The sequence below is a fragment of the Danio rerio genome, chromosome 2, assembly GCF_049306965.1.
Source record: "Danio rerio strain Tuebingen ecotype United States chromosome 2, GRCz12tu, whole genome shotgun sequence".
In the NCBI taxonomy this organism is placed as follows: Eukaryota; Metazoa; Chordata; class Actinopteri; order Cypriniformes; family Danionidae; genus Danio; species Danio rerio.
Genome location: NC_133177.1, coordinates 27,356,104 through 27,382,423, shown reverse-complemented (window position 1 = coordinate 27,382,423; position 26,320 = coordinate 27,356,104). Strand labels below are relative to the sequence as shown.

Genomic DNA, 26,320 nt, shown 5'->3' with positions numbered 1-26,320 from the left:
ATCTCAATTTTTTACTACAAATAAAATGTAAAAAAGTAATAATTTGATCCTTTTATTATACCTTGAGCATCAGCATATCCTGGAAAATGCAACTTATAAAATCCTAAATGAATCAAATATTTCAAAAGTTTCTTTGGATACATTTTACTTGGGTCCAGATGTCCAAACACATTAGCTGTATTGTCTATTTTTCTAGCATTTCTTTTATCATATATTTTTAACTCTTAATTAATAAGATCATTTTGTAAATTAAAAATTTTAAAACTTGATTTATATTTTGTCTTTTTCCTTCTCAATAGACCATGCTGACTGCCATTTCAATGAGTGCCATTGCAACTAATGGCGTAGTGCCTGGTATGATCTGAAGATGCCATGTCAATAATTGATTTGTTATTTTATTTTTATCATAACTTCATATGTGTTTTAATCCAGCTTGATTTTATTTCTACTTTAGCTGGTGGCTCATACTACATGATCTCCAGAGCATTGGGTCCAGAGATCGGAGGAGCAGTAGGCTTATGTTTCTACCTGGGCACTACATTTGCGGGTTCAATGTACATATTAGGGACTATGGAAATTTTTTTGGTAAGTCAAACATGGACCAACTCTTGTGAGCAAATACCCTTGTCATTGTCAGGTTTCCATCCTGATGTAAAGTAAATCTTTTTAAAGTTAACAAAAATTATTAAATAAAAAAACAAATGTGGATTAGATGCATTTTCATCAGATTGTTAGAGCAGCTGACAATAGTATTGGTAGCCTAGTAACCAACAGTAAACAAGGCGAGCATAACGGAGACAGCTGATTAGTCATCTAGGTTTAATGTTTAAAGTTTATACAGCAAATGTGCTTGCATTTGCCAGTATTAACATGAACTTTTTTTGTTGTTGTCCAAAACTACCTCAATTGAGCTGAGCATAACTTTTTTTGTGTGTGAAATAAGGGATTTTTATGTGAAATCTGGTATTTCGATCACTAATTTCTCATGCTTCCATATGCACATTTACACAGGGTGATGGAAACTCGGCTAGAAAAGCTTATGTCAGCATTGGGCTAACTCGAGTCAGCAGATTTAGTCATCAACTTTCCCTGTAGTTGCCCCAGACATAACCTCCAAAATCAGATTAACTTATGCAGTTTCAGTGGATCTTTTTTCTCTCTCTTCTTGTTGCAGACATACATCATGCCCTCTGCTGCCGTGTTTGAAGCCAATAATCCAACCGGGATGCAAAACAACATGCGTATTTATGGAACATGCTGCTTAGCTATCATGACCCTGGTTGTGTTTGTCGGAGTGAAGTATGTCAACAAGTTGTCCTTGGTCTTCCTGTCCTGTGTGGTGCTGTCAATTATGGCCATTTATGCAGGAGTCATTCAGTCAGCCATCAAACCATCCAGTTTTACGTGAGTAGTGCGGTACTTTTAAGAAGGATATTTAAGGTGTGTTTTTGGCATTTGGATTTGTTTTGACTTTCCTGTTAGTTCGGTTAATTTGAATATGAACCCTGGTATGCACCAAAGTGCAGGCTGAAGAAGTAGGTGTTGACACCCATCCAAACAAACTCTGTTGTGGTGTGATCAAAATATGGATAAAACAAAACCAAAAGCAGGACGTCACCTTTGCATATTTTATAAACTTGTCGTGAGTTCACAAGTGAAACATATTCTAGTAAACAGCATTATTCTTAGCATTCTGTTGCAAATATGTCATAAAATACATGTTTTTAATATCTTTGTTTTGTCTTATAAATGACAAGAGTAAATTATATATTTTTATTTTTTATTCAACACAGCTCTTCAGTACGAGCGGCACAACAAAACAGTCAAGACAGTCAAGACAACAAGACAGTCTCTGCGCGGGCCTGAGTGCAGGGGTGGCCAACCCTGTTCCTGGAGAGCCACCTTCCTGCAGATTTCAGTTGCTACCCATATCAAACACACCTGAACCAATTAATTAGGACCTGAACACCACGTTATAATTACAGGCAGGTGTGTTTGATATGGGTTGCAACTGCAATCTGAAGGAAGGTGGCTCTCTGGGAACAGGGTTGGCCACCCCTGATATAGTGATTCTTGGAGGGCTAGAGCTCTGCACAGTTGTGGTCCAAACCTAATCAAACACAGTTGATCCAACTAATCAAGGTGTTCAAAACTATAAAGAAAATTTAGCAGGTGTGAGTTGGAAGTGGTTGAGCTGACCTGTGGCTCTCCAGGAATTGAGTTTGAGACCATTGGTCTAAGCCATGTGTGTGAAACTGGACCATTGACTATTAAGACTTATGGAATTTGAGTTTCACAGTTGTTTGGTCATTCAAAACCACACTGTAACATCTCTGACTCACTTAAAGAGCAGATTAGTTCAGCAGCCAAAAGCATGTTTCTGTCTTGTGCATATTTACATAGAAAAACAATCATAGTGAAACCAATATCCTAATCATAAGTGATGTGAACTGAAAGTGTGTTTACATTAAATGCTAGAATGAGAATATTAGAAGTGATTGTATAATTCTTGGAATTAGAAATAATTACTAACAAGTCACCATTTATATTCCCTGCGTTCTTATAGTGCATGTTCTTTAATCATTAAAGTTTAGAATTTCCCTTGTTTAATAAAATATTTATCTTCATGTTCATCAGATTGGCAGACAGAGACACAAAGTTCATATTCTGAAATCTGTATAAAGCTTTTGTTCAGTAACTGTAAATGTTGCAGTTGTTTTGTTAACATTTTGTGATTTTTAAGATAGCAGTTTAACTGTTGGTTAAATTAACAATGAATCCAACAACCTATAGGCTATATATTTGCAGGTTCTTTTTTTCAAAGAAATAAAACTATGGCAATTTTGTATTGATGTAAAATGATGATTTGCATACGATAGATTGAAATATCATGGGGTTGATTGAAATTGCTTACAATTTTGTTGAAATTTTGTGGATCAACAGAATCTGTCTGCTAGGCAACCGCACCTTGCAACATTTTGGCAAGTCTGGCAAGTTTGACAAGTGTATGAAGACGGAGGTCATTGACAATATAACCAAACCTACCGAGCTCTGGTACCATTTTTGCAATGGAACGTGTGATGAATATTTCAACCTTAACGAGTTGACAGAGATCAGTGCCGTTCCTGGCTTGCTCAGTAATGCCATAACAGGTAAAAACAATTGCACACCAAAACATAGAAATATTATTACAGATCACCAGATTTCATAGCATAACAAAGTTAGACAGCTGATGCTTTTCCACATTAGACTTTATATATTTTATTCTATTTTACTCATGTGTTTTTTACTAAGTATTGATGTTTGTGCTAGAAAACTTGTGGAGCCGCTATGGAGAATACAGGACGACAGTGGAGAAGGAGAATATTACTTCTGAAGCAGCTTTATCTAGTGAGCCAGAGGTTTTAAATAGTTATGTCGTCAATGACATGGCCACCTTCTTCACCCTCCTGGTTGGAATCTACTTTCCCTCAGTTACAGGTACTATATTCTTCCTTAGTCTGACTTTGAATAGGTTACTGCAAAAAGAGAAAAAAATGGGACAATATAAAATGTTTTTTTTAATAAATGTACAGTTAAATCAGGACTGCCAGGTCCAAGAAACCTGCCAGGTTTTCAAGTTCATTGCAACTCAAAACCCACCCAGAATTAATGTAAAATACCTCAATTTCCCCTCTTGTCCAGTCAGTCAATTGATGTAAAGTACTTTACTAATAAAGTACTGATTGGGACCTTTATAAGATGCGGGTAGAGCTGAGGTTCTGTATATTTACAGTCTTCTGAATTGCTAAAACAAATTTCTTGAAATTATTGCCTTTTTTGTGGGAAAAGGTAGATTAGACAAACACGGTTCTTTTTACTCGGGCATTGTGTGCATGTATCATGAGTGCTAACTGAACCTGAGTGCATAACTGGAGACATCTCTTCATTCCCATCTTGTCAGCGAATGATGAACTATACTTGGCTATTACTGTAAAGCTGCAAAATCCACAGTGAACTCCATCTGCCACTTTGTTTTGCCAATATTCAGTTTTGGGTAAACCATTGCTTTAATGGACTCATGCAGACGACATCTATTGTAAGTCTGCAAGACCTCCACATGAAATGTGCCATCTGGGTTTGGGCCAAATCTTTGCATCTGGTTGGAGATTAACTGTCTAAGTCTTTGGCCTCACAGAGAATGATTGGACACCTTTTTCTGTTGGATCACTTTTTAAAGTGTAGGAAACCAAATGATTTGGCTTGCAAGTAATTTTTGTGAAGAATTTACAAATTGCAGAATTTAAGACCATTTTCTTAGAAAGCCTCTTGGCTGATTTTTATATATGTTGTAGACCAAAATCTACTTTTTGAATAAGATATTTTCTTTTTTTTTCTTTTTGGTCATATAACTAAGAAAGCCTTTGAGCCTGAAATGATATGTGCTGTTTTCCATCAAGGCAACCTGGGCTGCTGAAATATAATTGGGTAAACTGGCAGTGGGCTGTTTATAGAGACCTAAACAAAAAGACTATCTGACACTGAACGCACATTTCAAATGAGAATAACTAACTTTGGTATTGTTTTTTCAGATGAACAAACATCTTTACTTGGCATGATTTTTTTAAATGACTGCAAAAATAATATAGAATGTTTATGAGTTATAAGTCAAAAACTTTAATGCAGCACCTTTAAGAGGAAGAAAACACCACATCAGCTTCCTAAAATCTTGTTGATTCAATTAATTTGCCATCTGTACTTATGGAAAATGTGTTTTAGAGGTATTACAAAACACATCAAATGTTTTTTTTTCTCTGAATTTCCCAGGAATCATGGCTGGATCCAACAGATCTGGAGATCTTCGAGACCCTCAGAGGTCTATTCCCACAGGAACCATCATGGCTATTGCAACCACCTCCTTCATCTGTATCCTTCTGCACTAAACTAAACCCTTTTATAAACTGTATATATTTTATTTACTCTCTGAAAAGTCTGATTATTTGCCTCAATTGACACTAAACAGACATTTCATGTGTAGTGTTGTTTGGAGCGTGCTTTGAAGGTGTGGTGTTACGAGACAAGTAAGTGCGATTTCATAATATCCGTGCTTTTGAAATAATCTTGCTGAATCATGTGGATTAGACTTCCAGTCACAGTTTTATACTTCCCGTTTTTACATGTTTTTGCATGATTGTTTATGTTTTAGGTATGGTGACTCTGTGAATAAGAATCTAGTTGTTGCAACACTAGCTTGGCCTTCTCCATGGGTAATTGTGATCGGCTCGTTCTTCTCCTGCTGTGGGGCTGGGCTTCAAAGCCTCACCGGTGCTCCCAGAATCCTTCAGGCTATAGCGCGAGATGGCATCATGCCATTCTTACAGGTAACAACATGCCCTGACTTTTTTGTTCTCTTGTTTTAGTCATTTTTATATGCCTTGAGGCATAAGTGTTTAAAAAAAATGTAATCACGTACAATAGATAGATGAAAGTCAGTGTGAAATTTGCCACTATGCTGTAAACAAATTTTTTAAGGTCTTTTAAAAATCTGTATAAATCTTTTTTTTAAGTTGACTATAAAAGCCTGTTATGTAAATAACATGACCTGTGCCCCATTAATAGGTGTTTGGTCGTAGTAAATCTGGTGGTGAGCCAACTTGGGCCTTACTCTTGACCGCAGCCATCTGTGAGATCGGGATCCTCATCGCTTCACTGGATGCAGTTGCACCCATTCTGTCCATGTAAGCCTTTTGTCTTTAAGATTCTGTGGTTATGAAATATGCAAATTAATATAATTTTATTTATTATTTGCACTTTTTTATACTGATTTTTTGGGTGAAATATCAAAAATGTTGAATGCTATTTAAAATACTCATTGCTTGAATAAATTTCAGTGCTTGCATATATTTGAGATTTAGTTTGATTTCAGTATTGAATATCTGTAAATATCAGTGAGTATCATTATTCAAAATCTGTTAAGTTATCCTTTTAATAGGGCAGGGCGATTTGGCCTAAAGTCAAAATCTCGATTAATTGAACATTTGAACTCAATTACGGTTAATAAATCCCCCCTGGTCCTCAGCATTTTGGTACAGTCTATGAAACCCCCTGGTCGCCAACTTTGGTATAGGATCCGATCGCAGCAGCCGCTTGAAACATGCTCCATAGTACAGTTAGCCACAGTTCCCTGTTCTCAACATTGTTATTAGGATACCTCAATATATATATATGGATACCTCACCATATATATATATTAAACGTTAATACAAATGTTTGTTTATGCTTATTTTAATAAGGCTATATTAAAAATCCTGGTCCACTTTCTTTTGTACAGGTTTTTCTTGATGTGTTACCTGTTTGTAAACCTGGCCTGTGCTGTCCAAACCCTTTTACGCACTCCAAATTGGAGACCAAGATTCAAGTTCTACCACTGGTGAGTCACAGCTAATAACTACCAAAACAACAAGAAACTTTGTTGTAAGAAATGGACATTGTGTTGTCCAAACTCATGCTCTTACATGGACAGAGGTTTTACATTAACCAAACCAAGCTGTAGTTTAAATGCTTATTACTTTCATTAGTTTCAAAAGGCCAGGCAGAGTTAATGTTTACCATACACAATTGACTTTTTTAAATGCCCACAGGTCCCTTTCTTTCCTTGGGATGAGCCTGAGCCTTTCCCTCATGTTTGTCTCGTCTTGGTATTATGCTTTGGTTGTCATATTGATTGCCGGATGCATCTATAAATACATCGAATACAGAGGGTAAGCAAGTATCCATCAAATCCAAAAATGCTGGCTTTTCATAACCCTACATTGGGCCAAATATGTTTTTTTTAGTACACTACCGGTCAAAAGTCTACCCTCTTCACCTGCAGTGTCTTACCTTAAGCTTAGAGATTATTCCTAACGGTTTTATTTCCTCTCCCCTCAGGGCAGTGAAGGAATGGGGAGATGGTCTTCGAGGATTATCTCTCAATGCAGCTCGTTATGCCCTAATAAAACTAGAGGAGGCGCAACCACACACTAAGAACTGGAGGTTTGCATTCAGGATAATGCATTTCGCCATGTTTGACTGAATCAGAGGCCAATGTTTAAAGTGTAACTCCTCTTTCAGACCTCAGCTGCTGGTGCTCATGAAGCTGGATACAGACTTGACAGTAAAACATCCTCGTCTGCTGTCCTTTACCTCTCAGCTGAAGGCTGGCAAAGGCTTGACCATCGTCTGCTCAGTGCTGGAGGGAACATTTATGGTTCGAGGAGCAGATGCTAAACTTGCTGAACAGGTGAAGGCATCTGATTATGTCAAACCTCTGTGTTTGACAAATTTATAGCATGAGGTTTTTGGATATCTGTGAGTTAATGAAGAGACTGTAATTAAAGGAGCAAAAAGATATGGAAGGCGACCCTGCATATACCCTAACATTCTGATTGACAAACCTTTTTTGGTCCTACACCTTCCACAGAATATTAAAATGCATGTAAATACGTTTGGACCAACTAATATAATGATTGCTATCAGGATGGGAAGAGACTTTAAACCAGTTGAACAAAAATTCTATTGCACCTTTAATTTTATACAATCCAAAATAGCTTAAATAAATAGGTATGCATGATACACGGTAACTAAGTGCAGTAATCAGATTGAAGGCTGTAGTTTCATTAAATAACTGAATATTAATTGATAATCAAATTTGTTTAAGAATGGAGCACATAGCAAAAGGCGTTATTGTAATTACCAAACATTTGATTTTTATGTCATAATGCAGTTGTCGTTTACAGTAATATAGTGATATTACAAACAGTAATATATTTCTGTCCTCATTTTTAGAATGAAGATGTGACAGTTCATAACTACTACTATTAATCAGAAAATATTAACATCAGATAACACAGTGACTCATTGGTTAGCGCTGTCACCTCACAGCAAGAAGGTCGCTGGTTTGAGTCCCAACTGGGTCAGTTGGCATTTCTGTGTGGAGTTTGCATGTTCTCCATGTGTTCGCGTGGGTTTTCTCTGGGTTTTCTGGTTTCCCCCACAGTTCAAAGACATGTGCCATAGGTGAATTGAATAAACTGAATTGGCCGTAGTGTATGTGTGTAAAAGTGAGTGCATAGGAGTTTCCCAGTACTGGGTTGCAGTTGGAAGGGCATCCGCAGTGTAAAACATATGCTGGAATAGTTGGCGGTCCATTCCACTGTGGTGACCCCTGATTAAAGGAACTAAGCCAAGGGAAAGTAAATGAATGAACCAGGAAATTTGCAGTAAATTAAAAAATAATAATAATAATAGTAATAAATAACTGTAATTTCCCCAATTTTTTTTCACACAACATAAATAAACATTTTTGAAGAACAATGAAAATGACAGCTCGCCTTCCAAGGCTTCACTTGGTTTACTTACCTAGCATAAAAATGTCAAATGTTCAAATACTTTTAATATATGGTTTATGGAGCAAAGTTAAAAATATATTGATTTTTATATAACATTAAAAAAAATTATAATTCTTCTTGTAGTACTGTAAAATTCAATGGTGCTACTAAATCATATAGAGGTCAAAACTCCATGTATCTGTGGACTTGGATGATTGGTTAATAATTTTCTTAAATTTAAAAAAAATATATATCTTTAAATACCAGACAGTCTACTAGAAAAATTAAGCTTAACAATGCAGACCAAAATACTAAATGTATCTGATGCTAAATGACTTTGCAAAATATTTTTACCATGATTTTGACATTTCTTAATTTTTTCTAAAGTTATTTAAAACAGCAAAGTGGACACTTGCTTTTACAATGCTTTCTGTGTATAAAAAATCACTGTTGTAAATCTAATTTCATGCAGCCACTAATTGTTTTGACCTATAAAATGTCATGAGATATGGAAATTTGTTTGCAAACTCAAAAGGTTCTAGCCCAAATTCTGTATTGAACAAACTATGATCATTTTGTCCTTGAGCATGACATTCATCTATGTTTAAGAATGTTTAAGGCATTGTAATACATTTTTGAGTTATAATAACATTGCGTGACTGTGTAAAAATTCCTGACCTTCCGATCATTTTAACCTATATTATAGTCAATGCACTCATATTGTTAAACCTAGTTCAGTGGATTAGCTATGATTAAAAAGACATGCTACATTTGTCAAGCCATATGCAGTTGTCAACACATTGCCATGAACATGTAAACAATTCATCACCATACTAACTATTTTGTTTTTCACAGAATATCAAAGCAGCCATGGCAAAGGAGAAGACGAAGGGTTTTTGTCATGTGGTGGTGTCCTCTAACCAGCGGGATGGTTTTTCTCACCTCATTCAGTCTGCAGGTCTGGGTGGCATGAAGCACAATGCGGTTTTAGTGGCCTGGCCGGCGAATTGGAAACAGGCTGAGAGCTCCCTCTCCTGGAAAAACTTCATCGGTGCGCAATATTTATTTCTTATGCTACTCTGCCAGAAAGTCAGATAATTAGCTTAAGGCAAAGTGGTCAGGGATTATTGATGAACATTATAATGGTTGAAACTCTAGAGATTTATTAAGAGTAAACTGTTGTACAGATGAAAGCTTGAGGTCTCAAAGTAAGGAACAAATTTGATTAAGATGAGTAATTAATTGTACATCACTTAAGAAATGCGGTGTGTCTGTATGTGGTCAAATAATTCAAATATTAAATCAAAATCTGAAACCCTGGCATATTCCATGATCTAGTGACTTTTAAGGCACAACTTCTTTTTTTTTTCATTAAAATATTCTAAATCTACTAAAACAATGTTATATAGTTTGCTGATTTAAGTTCCCATTATCCCAAATGTTTTAAACAATGTTCGAAGCAGGTTTAATTTGATAGAAGATGGGGAAACATAAAAAATGCTTTTATTCAGGGTTTCTGCAGGATCTTAAAAAGTCTTTAATTTCAAAATCAAAATTTAACACCTTGGAAAGCCTTAAATTTACTGAAATATAGTGTTGCATTTTAAACAGGTTGTAAATTTTTTATGTATATGTAAAGCTATCCAATCTGACCATTACCCATCCAACCACCACTAACATTCCATCTCGATAATCATTTTTCCAAAAGTTTATTTATTAACTCTATTAACCAACTCTATTTATATTTATATGTATAAACATATGGTTTAATTATTTTCCTTGCAAATTTTTTTTCAATGTTTGTTTTATGTTTTAACTGGGCCATTAGAAAAAATCCTTAGCCTTTAGCCTTGTTTAAGTGTTAAATTTTATTCATAATGGTGTCTTGAAAAGTCTTAAATTTGACTTGATGAAACCTGTATAAACCCTTTTATTATACTGCACAGAGCAGCATTATAACAGAACCCTAATATGTATTTACCATAATAAAACAGTGCCATTTCTTTTCAATTTAATCATGACCAGAACCATGAACAGGATATGGATTCATTTCATTTCAATTCAGTTCATGTTTATTTCTGTAGCGCTTTTACAATGTAGAGTGTGTCAAAGCAGCTTAACATAGAAGTTCTAGTAAACTGAAACTGTGTCTGTCCAGTTTTCAGAGTTGAAGTTCAGTTTAGTTCAGTTCAGTGTGGTTTAAATTTCAGTGCTGAAAGACTGAAGGGCAAATCCATCGATGCACAGCTTCGCGAGTCCCACACATTTATAACTCCCATGATTCCACATTCAGTCTCGAAATTACATACTGTACCTTTAAGGTGAAGTGTGAAATTACTGTTGCTCTATCAAATGTTGATGGTAAATTAATCAATGTTTATATTTAAGGGAAAATTTACGCAAAATAAAAACAAACTTTAACACAAATGAGCAAACAACAAACAAAAGTAAAATACAGTCCTTCATAGATGACTAATAAAATATAATTGTATAATAACCATAATAAGATAATAACTTTTACTATAAAGCTCAAAGCTGATGTCAACCCTTCTGTTGAATTATGGTCAAAAATGACCCGGGAACCATTTTAACAGGAGGAGAAAAACTAAATAAATTTTTTTTTATTATTATTTTGAAATAAATAAATTTTTCTAAAAAAAAAAAAAAATTTTAATTTTCTATCTTCTTAAAGGCTGTGCACATTTAGGGCTCTATTTTGACAATCCAGGCACAAAGTGCAAAGCACAGGGCGCAAAAGCATTAAGGGTGTGCCAGAATCCACTTTTGCTATTTTAAGGATAGTAAAAATCTGCTTTGCGCCGTGGCGCATAGTCTAACAGGGTTGTGTTTATTCTCTAAATGATTTAAAAGTGTGTTTTGAGAATAAACCAATCAGAGTCTCATCTCCCATTCCCTTTAAGAGTCAGTTGCATCACGCCATAGTGCATTTGCTATTTACATGGCGGACTTTGTAAGTTAAAAAACTGAGCGCTTCACTAACAAGAAAACGGTTAAACAGAGCATCTGCAGCGCGAGAATGAGAGAGGAGCCTCCTCATTCTATATTTTCACTTTCACTCTCGTAGACAGGGAAAATTCGTTGTACGCACAGACATCTATTAGCCTATCCATAATTAACTTTGTTTATTAAGTGCAAAAATTTGTTTCAAAACTAATACACTAACAATAATAACAAAGTATTAAGCGATGTTTAAGCAAGGCGCACAACTAACCGGCTCTGCGCTGGACTTTAGACCAGCTTTGATCTGGTCTATTGTGCAGTTTATTATAGTTCCTCAAAATAGCAATGCGCCTCAACACGCCTCCTTTTTTAGACCAGACAGCCTATAGGCACACATGTGAGCGCAAATGCATTTGCTATTTAAATAGCGTGCTGCAAAACATTAAAACGACTCTTGCGTCGAGCTAAAACTAGCAATCAACAATTACGTCGGGTCTTGCGCCCCATTGCGCCAGGTGTATGATATGGCCCTTAGAGTACAACGGTGGTCCTTCAGGTCAGTTGTGACCCACCAACTATAAAACCACTTTTACACCACAAAAACTCCAGGCACACATATGCACACTACAACACACCCCCAAATACACGCTCACACACACAATAATAATTATCTGCTGCTTTAACTTTTATGAATACCATCTTTCTAAAACTTTTAACCCTTATGAAAGTACTTTTAACATTAAAAATATATCATATCCTTTAGTGAAATGTGATTTGTGCTGACTGATTAAATATTGAAAAAGTGCTCGACACTGATGAAGGAAAATCAAAACATTCACAAAGTTTCTGATAAAGATGTTGTTTCTTTATGCAAAATTGGTTTTATAATTTAAATAAAATTTAGCTGCTTTATTTGAGAGATTTAGTGAAACCCAACGGACGAACAGTGTATACAGAATTCTAAGACAACACAAGAGTTAAATACAAAATAATGAGTATAAAGGGAAACATTTGCAGAAAATATATTTTTTTTTGTAATTTCCTCCCAGCAGAATAAAACATCGTTAATGAGAAGGTATACATCATTGCACCAAACAATTATTATTCTTCTGTACTACATATTCCTTTAAAAAAAGCTTTATTAAAAGGAGTAATTAATACCATAAATTTAGAAATATTGTGTTGTTTCACAGAGATTTGAGTTTGACAAAATATTAAAAATGATTCTGTGTTGTCCCAAAGAAACGGTCAGAGAGACGACGGCTGCCCACCAGGCTCTGTTAGTGGCCAAAAACGTCGATACCTTTCCCTCAAACCAGGACCGTTTAGCTGAGGGGACCATTGATGTGTGGTGGATTGTCCATGATGGAGGTTTGCTCATGCTGCTTCCGTTCCTGCTTCGGCAACACAAGGTAAAAGGCAGGATGATGTCTGATAAAGAAATGCTACCTTTGATTGTGAACAGTGGTAAGCACTTAGGGCTTCTTACTTACTGTAGGTTTGGAGAAAGTGTAAGATGAGGATCTTCACAGTAGCTCAAATGGATGACAACAGTATTCAGATGAAAAAAGACCTACAGATGTTTTTGTACCACCTGCGTCTTGATGCCAAGGTGGAAGTTGTGGAAATGGTGAGATACAATTTTGATTATTTAGCTTGATTATTTAATTTCATGATCATTTATGTAAACTTAAAATCAAATTTAATGTAAAGTGTTTTTTATTGATTAAAAAAATTTAATGTTCAATTTGTTTAAATGAAATACATTTAATGAATTGAATTACTTTAATTAAAAACAATTCAACATTTAACTGAAATGTGATTATTGATCATTTTAATAGTGATATGTTTGAAAGGTACTGGAGTTTTACTATTTACAATGCAGTTTTTTTCCCGCTTAATAATTTAGTTTAATTTTGTTAATGTAGTATTAATTTATATTAAAATGACTTGTAGATCTAGGTTTTATCTTGTTTTAAACATTGCTTCATGAAGTTTTTGATTAAAATAAAACAGAAAACTGAATTTAATATCTTCTGCCATCTTGATTTAAGAATGATATATCTGTAGGAAAGCACGGCAAAATCTGACCTAAAAGTACAATTCTAATGTATTTCAGACAGTACACCAAATTATAATATAATATAATATAATATAATATAATATGATATAATATGTAATAAAACATAATAGTAAATATAACATTATAATATGTTTACTATTATATTACACAATACAAAATATATGTATTTATTATTGAAATGTGATAACATTAAAGAAAAACAAGATTATTTTGGTGTATAACTTCAATATGTGAATATTTCTATAGAATGCAGGCGATATCTCAGCCTTTACTTATGAGAAGACTCTTGTGATGGAACAACGCTCACAGATGCTGAAGCAGATGCAGCTTTCTAAGACTGAGAGGGAGAGAGAGGTAATATTTCTCCAGAAGTCTGTTTAATTTTAATTATTGTCAGCTAATCATGGCCACATGGCCACGTAGATACTGCATCAAAATTCAGTTGGTCCTTAATGCTCTCTGTACACAAACACACTTCAGTAGTTTTATCATGGTGACATTTTTATAGTACAGGGCTTAAAATGTGAGCTTTCGTTTTTGGTAGGTCTGGGCTCTTATATAGTAGTGCATTAATGACAATTTTTATTTATATGTACAATATTTTTATGTAGTATCAAATGATATACATAATTATATATGTCCATATTTTTAAAGCAAGTGTACACTACCAGCCAAAAGTTTGGGGTCAGTTTTTATTTTATTTTTTTAAGAAAATTATTCTGTTCATCAAGGCAGCCTTTATTAAATGTAAAAAATAAGTAAAATTCTTAAATATTTATTACCATTTTAAATAACTGTTTTCCTATTGTATGTTGTTTCGAATTAAATGATTAATGATTACTCCCGTCATTTTTGCTTTTATTGCTATTACCATTAATACAAATAAAAATAAATTAATAATAATAATAATATTTAAAAATAAAATAATAATAATTAATTTAATTAATTAACTATTAATAATTAATCTAGAGTGATTTCTGATAGATCACGTGACAGAAGACTGGAGTAATGAAGCTGATTTAAATCACTGGAAAATTTTATTATATTAAAATATAAACTTCTTGTTAACAGTTATTTTATACTGCAATAACATTTTACAATGTGTACTGTATTTTTGATTAAATAAATTCAGCCTTGGTGAGCAGAAGTTTATTTTAAAACATTTTAAAAATCCTTATGACCCCAAACTTTTGACTGGCAGTGTGTATGTTATGTACATAATAATTATACACAGTACTTGTACAAGCATATTATGTAAACACACTTTGTCGCTGTTTAATGATTAGCCTTAATTCACTGTTAAAAAGCACCAAAATGGATTTGCAACAGTTGGTTTAGCATGTCTAGTATAGACGGGTAACGGTTGTTTCGGTACAGCATGACACAACAGTAATTGTATAGAAATGATTCCTCACAGCACTTGCCTTAACTTTCCTAACTCTCTCTCTCTCTGTTAAAAACGTTTTCTCCCCACTAAACAATTTTGGATTGTTTTGCGACTGTCAGATTCAGAGCATCTCAGATGAATCCCGGATTTCCATCAGGAGGAAGCCCTGTGGGGAGAAACAAACTCACAACAGCAAATTAAAAGTGGCAACTGTAAATCTGGACGAGGAGGTAGTGAGGAGGGGGTTACCCTTTACTGATCCGACATTTTCCCTCTCTTTTAAAACTACTACATTTATATAACCATCCTGTCCAACTGTCCCCAACTCCACTTTTCATTTGGGTCTGGTGTCTAAGCTTGGTTTGAGGCATTATTTATTCAGAAAAGGCTTGTTGAATTGTCAGCTTTGGAAGTTCATGCCAGTTCATGTCCAGTCACAGGTTCACTTGTTTTGACCAGTATTTGAGCTCCAGGGTTTTTCATATGTGTTACACTCCCAAAACATTAATTTTGGACTGAAACGCACATAAACAGCAGTGTTGCCAACTATTTTCAATGAAAATGTCTGCTTTTCTTTGAAAGCTCTGCCTGAAAAGTCATTAAGGCTGCATTTATACTGCAGATCTTGTTGATCAATTCCAATTTTGTGACTATCCGATTTTTGAAAAAGTGACTCGTATTCGATTGTCTGCGTTTACACTGCACATGGCAAAGGCGCAATGACCAGAAAAAAAAAAAAGAGTGGCCACTGACTGACAGCTGTTAATAAAACAGCCCTTTTCTCTGTTCCTGTTATTAATGTGTTTGCAGGGTTCAAATTTTTTATTTTTTTATTTTTGACAAGCTGTTTTACTATAGTTTATGACAGAAAAGTTCTCATTTGGCCATCTTCTTCTTATCTAGGCCTTTTTAAACCAGTAGGCATTTTAATGTCATGTGATTTATGCATGTGATGTATGTATGCAGTAGTTTAAATTAGTTTATATTGGTTATGTGCTGGATATTTCTCTCTCTCTCTCTCTCTCTCTCTCTCTTGTTAACATGCTTAAATGCTTGTGCTACATGACAGTTTAAAAGCTTTTTTAGTCCTCGTGTAAGGGATTGAATGTTTGGGACTCTGCTGAAGTCTGTTCTGAAATGAAAGCATCAGAGTTGACGTCATTCGCATTGGTTTTTAAAGATGTGTGACTCACATTGACAGGTGAAAATCTGATCTAACTGCTTACACTGCAGACACGAGGGCACAGATCCGATTCATATCAGATAAATTACTGCATATGAACAAGGCCTGAATGTGATTTGAGTAAATCAAATCCATTTGATTTTTTTCTTACTCACACGTACATGGGCCATATCTGATCTGTGCCACATGGAAGAAAAAAATCGGAATTGAGTCACCTGAACCATGCAGTGTAAATGCAGCCTAAATGTCACTAGATTATGTCATGCGTCAATTTGCATATTACTGACGTAATCACATCCAACCGTTTCAGATTGAATAACAGCCTATGGTTAACAAAGGGGTATTTATATTTGCACCATGCTTATGCATGTCAATTCAACTAAATTTATTGCTGTTTGAATACAGTATATCAGTACAGATGTGTAGTGAATTTGCAGTAATCTCTCAGATGTAATAAACTCAGACAAGTTGCGAAACTGTTACTAAAATATCTGTAATTGTGAACAAGAAAAAATTAAACGGTCAAATTTAATAGTTAAATTTAAAATGAAGACGAAGCAGATCCGTTTGACTGTATACGGGAAATACCTCACAGTGCTAAATCATTTGCTGTCAGTATACAGAGGAGTGATCTGCTGTCAGGCTGTAGGTGGGAGAGACTGCTGTATGAGCACTACGCCGTCTGAGAGTGCTCTGAGGCGAGGAGGGACTAATGTCATCACCCGCAGCTTGTAGAGAAAAGTAGGAACAGTACAGTATGGACACATAATAGTACACATAATAGTAAAAATAGCAACAAAGTCGCTAAGTTGGCAACACTGATAAGCAGACATGTAATTTTAATGGATGAGGGACAAAATACCATGACTAACCATGACTAATGTGATAAAGTGAGTTTTATTTATAAAGAAGCTGTGAGAATAAGTGCCAAAATAATTTAGAAAGATAAATATTTATCAATACATATGTTGAAAAATCCTAGACAGTAAATGTAACGGTGTGTAAAAAAAAAAACCATAGTTCGCCTCCAAATTGAGCAACAGCTCTGGCACCAGCTCCAATGGAAAAGTGGAAAATCCCTTCACAATGTGAGACATGACAGAGCCACAGCTTTCATCAGTTCTGCTCTGTTTTCACCTCAAAAATGTGAAATTATTTAGCAATAAGTATTTTACTGCGATGGAATTAACTGTGGCCCTGAAAATGTCATATTTCATTTGTTTACAGCATGCCTGCATGTCACCATAAAGCATGAGAGTCTCTCGACTACTGAGTTTTGAATGAAAAAGTGTGTAACTCCACTCATTACACTGAAGTAAACCAGAAGATTCAAAGATTTGGTGTCAGAAAGACTTTCTATATTACTTTCGAAATGAGTCTTTTTACACAGAGAGGATACAAAGTTACATTAATGTATGGTGTGCACTAGCACTATTACCAGAGTACTGTTAGTAAGGTGCTAGTGGTTTAATAATATTGCTTAATGATTTGAAAGTTTAATTCCTGTGATGTCAAAGCTGAAATTTCATCATCATTACTTCAGTCTTTAGTGCTCCTTCAGAATTCATTCAGACGTGTTGATTTGTTGCTCAATAAATGTTTCTGATTATTATCAATGAAAACAGCTGTGCTCCTTATTTTTGTGGGAATCATGAACACTTTTTCTAAAAGTTTTGATGAATGCGTTCAAAACAAGATCATTTATTTAAAATAGACATTTGTTTTACATTTTCAATATCTTTATTCTAACTTTTGATTGAAATAATGCATCGTTGCTGTGAAAAAAGCTAACTGACCCCAAATCTTTGAATTTGTTTAGATATACAAGTGTATATATTTTATGTATTATTAACATTTTGGTCCAACTTTATATTCAGTGGCCTTAACTAATATGTACCTACACTGAAATTAATAATTCTTTACAATGTGCGTATTTTGTAAATGCATGTTTTTACATTGCACTTAAGCTTCATTTTAGTACACTCGTGTAATTGCATGTCACAATGTTTTTTTTTTCAGTGGTTAATGGAGTTACTAATCCATATCTTGTTTTGATTTTATCTCAACCTTCATTCCCCTGCTGAAAGGATCCGTTTTATTGGTTTTGAATGCGGATGGACTGATCTTTTCATATTTTTTTTAACAAACATTTAATAATCTTTTTAATCTAGGTTGTGCCAACCTGCTTTCCAGTGTCATTCTCACTGAGAACTAGTTGGGTTTGTTGTTGTTGAGCAGTTTTGTCTTGCTCTTACAGGCTCAGCTGATTCATGACAAGAACACAAAGTCACATGCTACTCTGGTTGAAAAGGCCACACCCACTTCTGACCGGGTCCATATGACCTGGACCAAAGAAAAGCTGATTGGAGAGAGAAATCGTCTTCGGGATGCCAGCATGCATGTGCGGGACATCTTCAACATGAAACCGTGAGTTGACAGATCGATAAAACCAATTTTTTTTACAGTTTGCCTGGATCACTTTCTTGTTTAACACTGAAATTCTTTCATGCTAAGACATTTCGTTTTGTTCTTCCAGAGAGTGGGAGAATCTGTAAGTTCCTTTGACTTTTGTGCAAGTGGTTTTGTGTGTGTGTTACAGTAGTAGATAAGATGTGTTGCATCATGCATGTGTGTCTGTGTGTGGCCTGCTGAAGTCACTGTGAGTCAGCATGAAGCGTTGTGACACTGATGTTTACGTCTGCATGTATCATTACTAACCTTGTGCTTGCTAGAGATAATATCTCTTTGGTATTTGTGTTATGTTTAGTTCTAAGCCAAAGTTTGCCCGTTAATTCTATTAACAAGTTTGTGTGTTTGTTTTTGTACTTTTTTTTTTGCTATTTATGTTTATCGATGTATTATATGTATTGCACTCTACTAATTTATGACTGCATTGTAAATTTGGGCATATTTATTTTAAGTTTTTTTATTTTATTTCATGTACTATATCAATTCTTCAGGCCTTTTAAGATCATTCTTGAAACTATTAAAGTAACTGTAAAATGCTTTACATTATTCTAAAAAGTAGTTTCTGAAGGACAATGTGATTTTAAATATGGGAATATACAGTACATAAAAATATTAGATTTGTAAATACTAGGAAAAAAATAAATAATACTTAAATATTAGAAAAACATGATTTTAATAATATTTCACTACACTACCTGACAAAAGTCTTGTCGTCGATCCCAGTTGTATTGGAACCTGCATGGACCCAAGATTCTCACAGAAATCAGTCAAATTTGGTGTAGGAAAAATCATGATTTTGGGGTTACGTTTCAGTACGGGGGCATGCGAGAGGTCTGCAGAGTGGATGGTAACATTAACAGCCGTCAAGGCATCAAGACATTTGTACTGCCCATTACATTACAAACACAGGAGAGGGCAAATTCTTCAGCAGGATAGCGCTCCTTCTCAGACTTCAGCCTCCACATCAAAGTTCCCAAAAGCAAAAAAGGTCAAGGTGTTCCAGGATTGGCCAGCCCAGCCACCACAAATGAACATTATTGAGCATGTCTGGGGTAAGATGGAGGAGGCATTGAAGATGAATCCAAAGAATCTTGATGAACTCTGGGAGTCCTGCAAAAACACTTTCTTTGCCATTCCAGATGACTTTATTAATAAGTTACTAAGTCATTGCAGAGATGTACGGCTGCAGTCCTCCAAGATCATGGGAGTCATACACAATATTCATTATTTTCCACTGCACTATGACTTTATATATTAAACTGTACATTATTTCTGTTAAGTGACAAGACTTTTGTCTAAGCAAAGTCAGACCTTACTGTCCTAATTTAATTTAAGTAAAAATCAAGGCATAGCAGATTTTATTTTGGTAAAATAAGCATATTCTAGAGGCCTTTGCCTTTCTTATAAGCCACTTCTGATACTAAATTATCTACTTGAAGTCAATTTATTATTTGTTGTTTCTAAAACTTGGATACACGACAAGACTTATTAGGTAGTGTATATTACTTTAGATTTGATAACATAATTGTAACTTTTTATTTTTTATTTTTATTAAGTGTTACCAGCATGTAGAAATTTAATTTGTCGATGTAATAATTTCAGGCTGACTTACACTGCACTAACATTAAAAAAAGATGGTAGGCCCAGACAGAATCTGCAACTGCAGGTTTATTTAATTGAGCACATTATCAAGTCTAATTATTTATGCAAATGTCTGTAAAAATATATTTATTCAGCTTTTATATTTTAGTAAAACTATTAAATAATATGCAAATGTTTATACGTAATGTACAACACAGTTTGTAAAGTATTATTTTTTTAAAATATTATTTTAATGCCTTATTTGTTTACAAAATAAATCCTTATTGGATTTACATAGCAAAACCTAAATAAAAGTTTGTTATTTGTTAAATTACTATACTCTCATTCCACAATCTTTTTAATAACATTTTATAAAATATTTATATAAAGTCTTAGCAGAAATGCCAAAGAATATCTACAGATTGTCATTCAGTGTGTTTAATACTAAAGTATGATTGGCCTTCTTTCTAATACAATTTACACACAAGTCTGGAGTTCTAGACACTAGACTAGAGCTTGAGTCCTGGAGCTAAATATGAAACTTTTTCACAGAGACCAGACTAATGTGAGAAGAATGCACACTGCTGTCAAGCTGAACGAGGTTGTAGTCAAGAAATCCAAGGGAGCACAACTGGTGCTGCTGAACATGCCAGGACCACCCAAAAACAAGGGCGGTGACGAAAACTGTATCCTTTCATCAGCTGAAATGCAGACAGTGGCACGTCTATTTGTGCCCAATGAAATGCAAAGCATCTCGAGAGCACGGCCTGTCATTTTCATAGAGACTGAGAGTTTAATTCATAGTGAGCTAAAGTCTGAATATCACCTTTATGTGGTTTGTTGTCATGACTCTGCATTTTCACTGTCACACAAAACAAAAATTGATTTTGTGCACCTTTCCACCACTAACAAATCTATCCATTCCTGTCATCAAAAATGGTATTTTTTACTGCCTATTCATCAACTACATATATACAGCAGTTCTCCTTAACTCTGAGCTCAGATATGGAGTTTCTGGAGGTCCTCACTGAGGGATTAGATCACGTTCTGCTGGTTCGAGGAGGCGGCAGAGAGGTCATCACCATTTACTCATAGCATCTTGCTGGAACAGAAACTGAGGAGAGTATTTATGTCCGGAGATGCGCACAAACTGTACAGATGGGCTCAGAGGACAGGCAGTCTCATTCCAGCTGCAGGCCAGCATGGGACGTGGCACATATCAGGTGTAAACGAGGCTTTGAATGCACGCCTCCTTATTAGTCAACAGAGACGCACCAAAGACTTTAAAACATTCAATGAGACTTGGAGAGAGCGGCTTCGTTTGTGTTATCACGGAGTCATTCAACTACATGGGACAGTGTTTCAAGTGTTTGTTCAAATTGTTTTGTGGTAAACACTTGGGCTGGGTCACAAATGTTATGAAGTTATATCGATTTTTAAATCCCAAGAACTGTTAGTTTAGTTTTTGCTCTCACTTGATGAATTAACCAAACTTTCTCGTGTTCAAAATTGTCCCTATGCACTCATTCTTGTGTTTGCACACAGGCATTTAATTGGTTGCCTCAAAAGTAGCTACAAAAATCTAGTCCACACAGTATTATTTTCTTTTTATTGTTGTTATTTTAGGGATTTTTTTTAACTGTAATGAAATAGAACAGTAGATAGACTGGAAAGCATTGAAAGCATTGGGTCGCCGTGAGCACCGTGTTGGAGACAAACATCCATATAATATTCTGATGACAAAATTTACATCAGGCACTGGAAAAAAAAACACTGGATAAATTTAAGTTGAACTTTATGCTGACCATGTACACTTTAGGTTAGTTTTTTAAAAGCAATATTTTTCCGAAACAATTTCTAATTAATTTTGGTTTTCTTTTCCTTGATGACACTACATAATATTTTACTTGTGATTCAGTAAGGTTAAACTAGGTTAACTAGGCAAGATAGGTTAATTAGGCAAGTCACTGGACAACAGTAGTTTGTTCTGTAGCCTTAAGGGCACTTCTAATATTAACCCAAGCAGTTTTTACACAGTTTAATCTATATATATATATATATATATATATATATATATATATATATATATATATATATATATATATATATATATATATATATATATATATATATATATATATATATATATATATATATATATATATATATATATATATGAACTAGCATCTTAACTCTTAAGTTGTTATTTAATTTTATTGTTGTTTCCTAAAATTAAATTGAATAGTAAGCTTGTCAAGCAGTTTTGGAAAATTTGATGTTTCCCCATTCAGACAGAATGCCCAAGCATTCAAAGATGGCCGCAGAGTGAAATGACTTGCCTTAAAGGGATTTTGGAAACCCAACAAACCCAACAGGCTTTATCACAATGTATAAAGAGGTATTATGTAACTATCAGTGTTTATGTTTCTAAAGCCTCTCAGAAAGGATCATGGGAGCACAGATCATGTGAAATTCCTAATTGAAATGTGGTCGGAATTGTATATTTCAAAACAACTGAGCTAAGCAAACAATGTACAGGTATGACCATTTTTTAAAGGGATTGTTCACCCAGTAAATTTACTCCCTATTTGCTCACCCTGAAGTGAATCCAAACCTTTCTGTTGAACCCAAAAGATGATGTTTTGAAGAAAGAAGAGAACCTGTAACCATTGACTTCCATGGTAGGAAAAACAAATACTATGTACATCAATGGTTAAAGGTTTCCAGCTTTCTTCAAAACATCATATTTTGTGTTCAACAGAATAAAGAAACTCATAATGGGTTGAAGGGTGAGTAAATGATGACATAATTGTCATTTGTTTTTTGGCAAACTAACCCTTAAAGTTTACCAAAAACTAATTAATGTCATCAACTTACATTAATGTATACTTGTTTGATTAATGATACATTGTACCTACATTGGATCAGCAGTTTAAAAAAACGGATGGATTGTTGATTTGGATACGATCCCCATCTTCTGGAAAGATGCAAGAATTTATTCAGCAGCATGATCGTGTATTATGGGCATTCTGTACGCTGTAATAAGCGATTACATACTTCACTTTCAAAAACAAAAAGAGTAAACGTATTGCCTTAAAGGCAGCAAGTTGACCTTACTTAAATAAGTGAGTAACTCGGAACTGTTAAGTTGACTTGTTTTTTTAATTATGCGCATAGTTAATGTACCTCATACTCAGTTTTAAAGTAAAGTCAAGTAATCCCTTTTTACCGTGTAACCATTAAATGTACTTTGAGTAGTACACTCATTTTTTTGCTGCATTATGAGTGAATGATTTCATTTGAAATCATCCATTATGATTTTAAACACATCTACCAATGCCTGCATCATCATGTTGTGCCCTACTTACAGATGTGAGTGAGATTTCTGACCTGGCTAGAATCAAACCTTCCATTTTTAAAAATAAATGCTGCATTGGCAACTCGCTAACATGACATGTACAGCTGGTTTCCGCAAACTTTTCTAGAAGTACTTTCTAATTCTCTTTAAGTGTGTTCCCGTTCAGCAAGTATTGCTTCACAACTAAAGAACTAAAAAGTATTTCTAGAAAAGTCTGCGAAAACCAGCTGACTCTTTTGCTCTAAGACAAAGTAAAGAAATGAACATCAGAAGCTGTTTCGAAATGTACTAATATTATGCAACTTTCTCATGAAATCACTCCACCCAGTGTTTTAATCCTGGAAAAAAAGTCAACAAAGCAAAGTGTCAGGTAATGTTTATCTTAAAGTCATTCATAATCCTTAAACTCCTTAGAAAACTAGAATGATAAACTGAGCATTTTGCTAAATATAGGTTCAGGTATTGCACATATTATTGTGTTTTATTTAACGTGTTGTTCAGTATTTATGTACAGTATGTTTTATGTGTTATGCCGTAACCATTTAGAAATTTATATTTCATGTAGGAATCTAATTAAGTCATTAGGTATTACTAAAAAATGTCTTCATATTATTTCATATGATAAAGAAGCCTAAAAGGATTTTTTTCTTTTAACAGTGTGCACCAAATAGAGTACAGTTCACAACATCAGTAAGTTTGTTTTTACTTTCAGAAAATTGGCCATGCTCTGTACTTGACACATGCAATCAGAATCTATTCAAAACATTGTGAATTGAATTTTTACCAAATCACGGAACTTATGCCAATATCCAGCCCTAATAAATTCTGTGTTTTCCATCTCAACACATTCTACTGCTGAGATTCATGTAATATGTGATGTTAGTTTGATTTACGACTATAAGTTTTGTTATAAGTATTGCTGACGTTGCAGCGAGTCGGTTAAAATCTTCATGAAGAATATGAATTTTTTCCTCCCTAAAACATTTAGGCTTTAGTATCACATTTTTCGTTTCTGGAAATGTTTTTCTTGAAGATCATGTAAAGTATAACGTCAGTTAAAGGCTCTTATTGTAAGTGTTCATTATTAAATCCAATTGAGAGTTCACTAAGTCTTAAAAATAAAGGTTCTATAAGGACCTCTTTTTTTATTTTTACAGTGATTCTTTTTTTTCCCTTGCGTATAGTTTAAGAAACTGTTTGTGCAAAGGAATTATTATATAGATATTAATGATTCCATCGATGCCAATAAATAACTTTTATTTGTACATGTGCAGATTTCTTTGTATATTTTATGTAATATTCTCTTTATTCCAGACACTAGGTCCAATAGTACAAAAGACGGACAAAACAGTACAAACCACACAAAAGACAGTTATGCCAATATATGCATAATACTCTGTATTATTAAAAAAAATGTGTATAGTAACTGTAACTATTTATGGTTTTTGCAAATGTGTGATTAAATAGAATGTTTTTGCAAATGTGTGATTAAATAGATTTGATTTTTGCTTTTCCTATCTTGCTTTTCAAAAAGAATAAATATCAACGCGAAAAGCAAACTTAGCTCTAATACACTTGGACACACAAAACACATCCTCTCCAGTAGAGGGGGATAAACACAAGCCATTAATTACTCCCATTGTGATGTACTGTTTTGTCAGACTACTGACCAAGCAGAACTGAAATACTTTGTGTGTTTTATATTTAATTTGCTGTGGGTGCTCTCGGACAAAAATCCATTGACTTTGTAACTCCAAGTGAACGCTTAATATGCTTCTGGAGTTTCACATGAGGCTCTATTTTCAGTTTATTGCCTTGGCAAGTTTTCTTATCATGTGGCTTGGAATCAGTCATTTGAGCAGCTTGCAGTCAAAGTGCTTGTCCTGGTTGACACCAGTACACAAAAAAGAGACTATGTCAAGTGTTTTCTTTTGTGATGGATTCAACCAGAAACTACAAACAATTAAAGTGTAATAAAATAAAATAAATTGTTATTTGAAAATTTATCACGAGTTTTGAACTGATATTTCTATGCATTTTCTTTTTGTGTCTTTAGCTGTTGTTTTTGTAAAGAGTTAAAACATTCATCCACTTTTCTCTGTCTTTTTCCACAGAACGGAGATGAGCTCTCAACATAATGGGTTCTTCTGTTGACAGCGCTTGAGGATTCAAGGGTTTTGTGATCATTCCTTGTGCCAAATACTCTGTAGCTTTTCAGCCCAGGAAACACTAAATGATTTAAACATCATGACAAATCATTTTTCCTAAATTTGTCTTGTATTCAACACAGAGTCTCTTTGTTTTGCTCTTGTAAATATAAACTGTTTCTTTTAAATATGAATTACACTTTAAAAAATGGAGAGATCCGCACAATTCATTCATGTCGTCCCAACATGAGTCAAAGTTAATTTAACAAATTTAAGTGGATTTAACATAAAATAATTTAGTTGTCTCAAAATATTGTGTTTTCTCATCAAGATATGTGTTATTTTATCTCATTTTAAAGGACACCTATAATAAGATCCACTTTTGTAAGCTGTTTGGAGAAGTGTGTGTAGGTGTTTCCACAGTCATATTGGAGAGATAGAAACGCAATAGGTCTCTTTTTCTTTCTTTTTTTTTTCATTTCCTGACGTTAAAATAGGGTCCAAATTCCATTGATTTTGAGGCCCACTGCAACGTGGTGTAGGAGTGCTGTTTTCCCCACCCACTGAATTGATTGACAGGTGCCATGTCTCCATAATAACTTGTAAACACGTCCACAAAACATTTTTTGCAAAGAAACTGGGATTAAAACATGTTACAAATCTCTCATATGCTGCACCTCAATAATTAATTTTATATGTTTAAAACTTTTTAAAAACAGTCCATGTTTACAATGAAGAGAGTAAAATCTCTATGTAATTCTTAACCACTATAATAACCACGGCTGCATGGTGTCGTGCATATG

The 26,320-nt window shown here is 34.4% G+C and overlaps 1 protein-coding gene across 5 annotated transcripts in view; it reads left to right on the top strand.

Moving 5' to 3' along the window:
• The window catches only part of slc12a7a (solute carrier family 12 member 7a), a 38,479-nt gene extending 16,525 nt beyond the window's left edge, over positions 1-21,954 (top strand). For 2 of the 5 annotated variants that reach the window (XM_005171249.6, XM_009298533.5), the window contains exons 5-26: positions 300-354; positions 455-585; positions 1,175-1,404; positions 2,944-3,152; positions 3,313-3,480; positions 4,807-4,905; positions 5,003-5,060; positions 5,186-5,360; positions 5,599-5,717; positions 6,311-6,409; positions 6,621-6,740; positions 6,910-7,014; positions 7,093-7,261; positions 9,204-9,399; positions 12,552-12,721; positions 12,808-12,939; positions 13,639-13,746; positions 14,899-15,009; positions 18,220-18,389; positions 18,499-18,513; positions 20,565-20,698; positions 21,016-21,954. In XM_005171249.6, the coding sequence (XP_005171306.1) occupies positions 300-354; positions 455-585; positions 1,175-1,404; positions 2,944-3,152; positions 3,313-3,480; positions 4,807-4,905; positions 5,003-5,060; positions 5,186-5,360; positions 5,599-5,717; positions 6,311-6,409; positions 6,621-6,740; positions 6,910-7,014; positions 7,093-7,261; positions 9,204-9,399; positions 12,552-12,721; positions 12,808-12,939; positions 13,639-13,746; positions 14,899-15,009; positions 18,220-18,389; positions 18,499-18,513; positions 20,565-20,698; positions 21,016-21,107 (2,865 nt within the window). In that variant the 3' untranslated portion in view covers positions 21,108-21,954. The remainder of the gene's footprint in view (positions 1-299; positions 355-454; positions 586-1,174; positions 1,405-2,943; positions 3,153-3,312; positions 3,481-4,806; positions 4,906-5,002; positions 5,061-5,185; positions 5,361-5,598; positions 5,718-6,310; positions 6,410-6,620; positions 6,741-6,909; positions 7,015-7,092; positions 7,262-9,203; positions 9,400-12,551; positions 12,722-12,807; positions 12,940-13,638; positions 13,747-14,898; positions 15,010-18,219; positions 18,390-18,498; positions 18,514-20,564; positions 20,699-21,015) is intronic. The other 3 variants (XM_005171251.6, XM_005171250.6, XM_005171252.6) reach the window with 3 other exon arrangements.
• Positions 21,955-26,320: the final 4,366 nt, after the last annotated feature.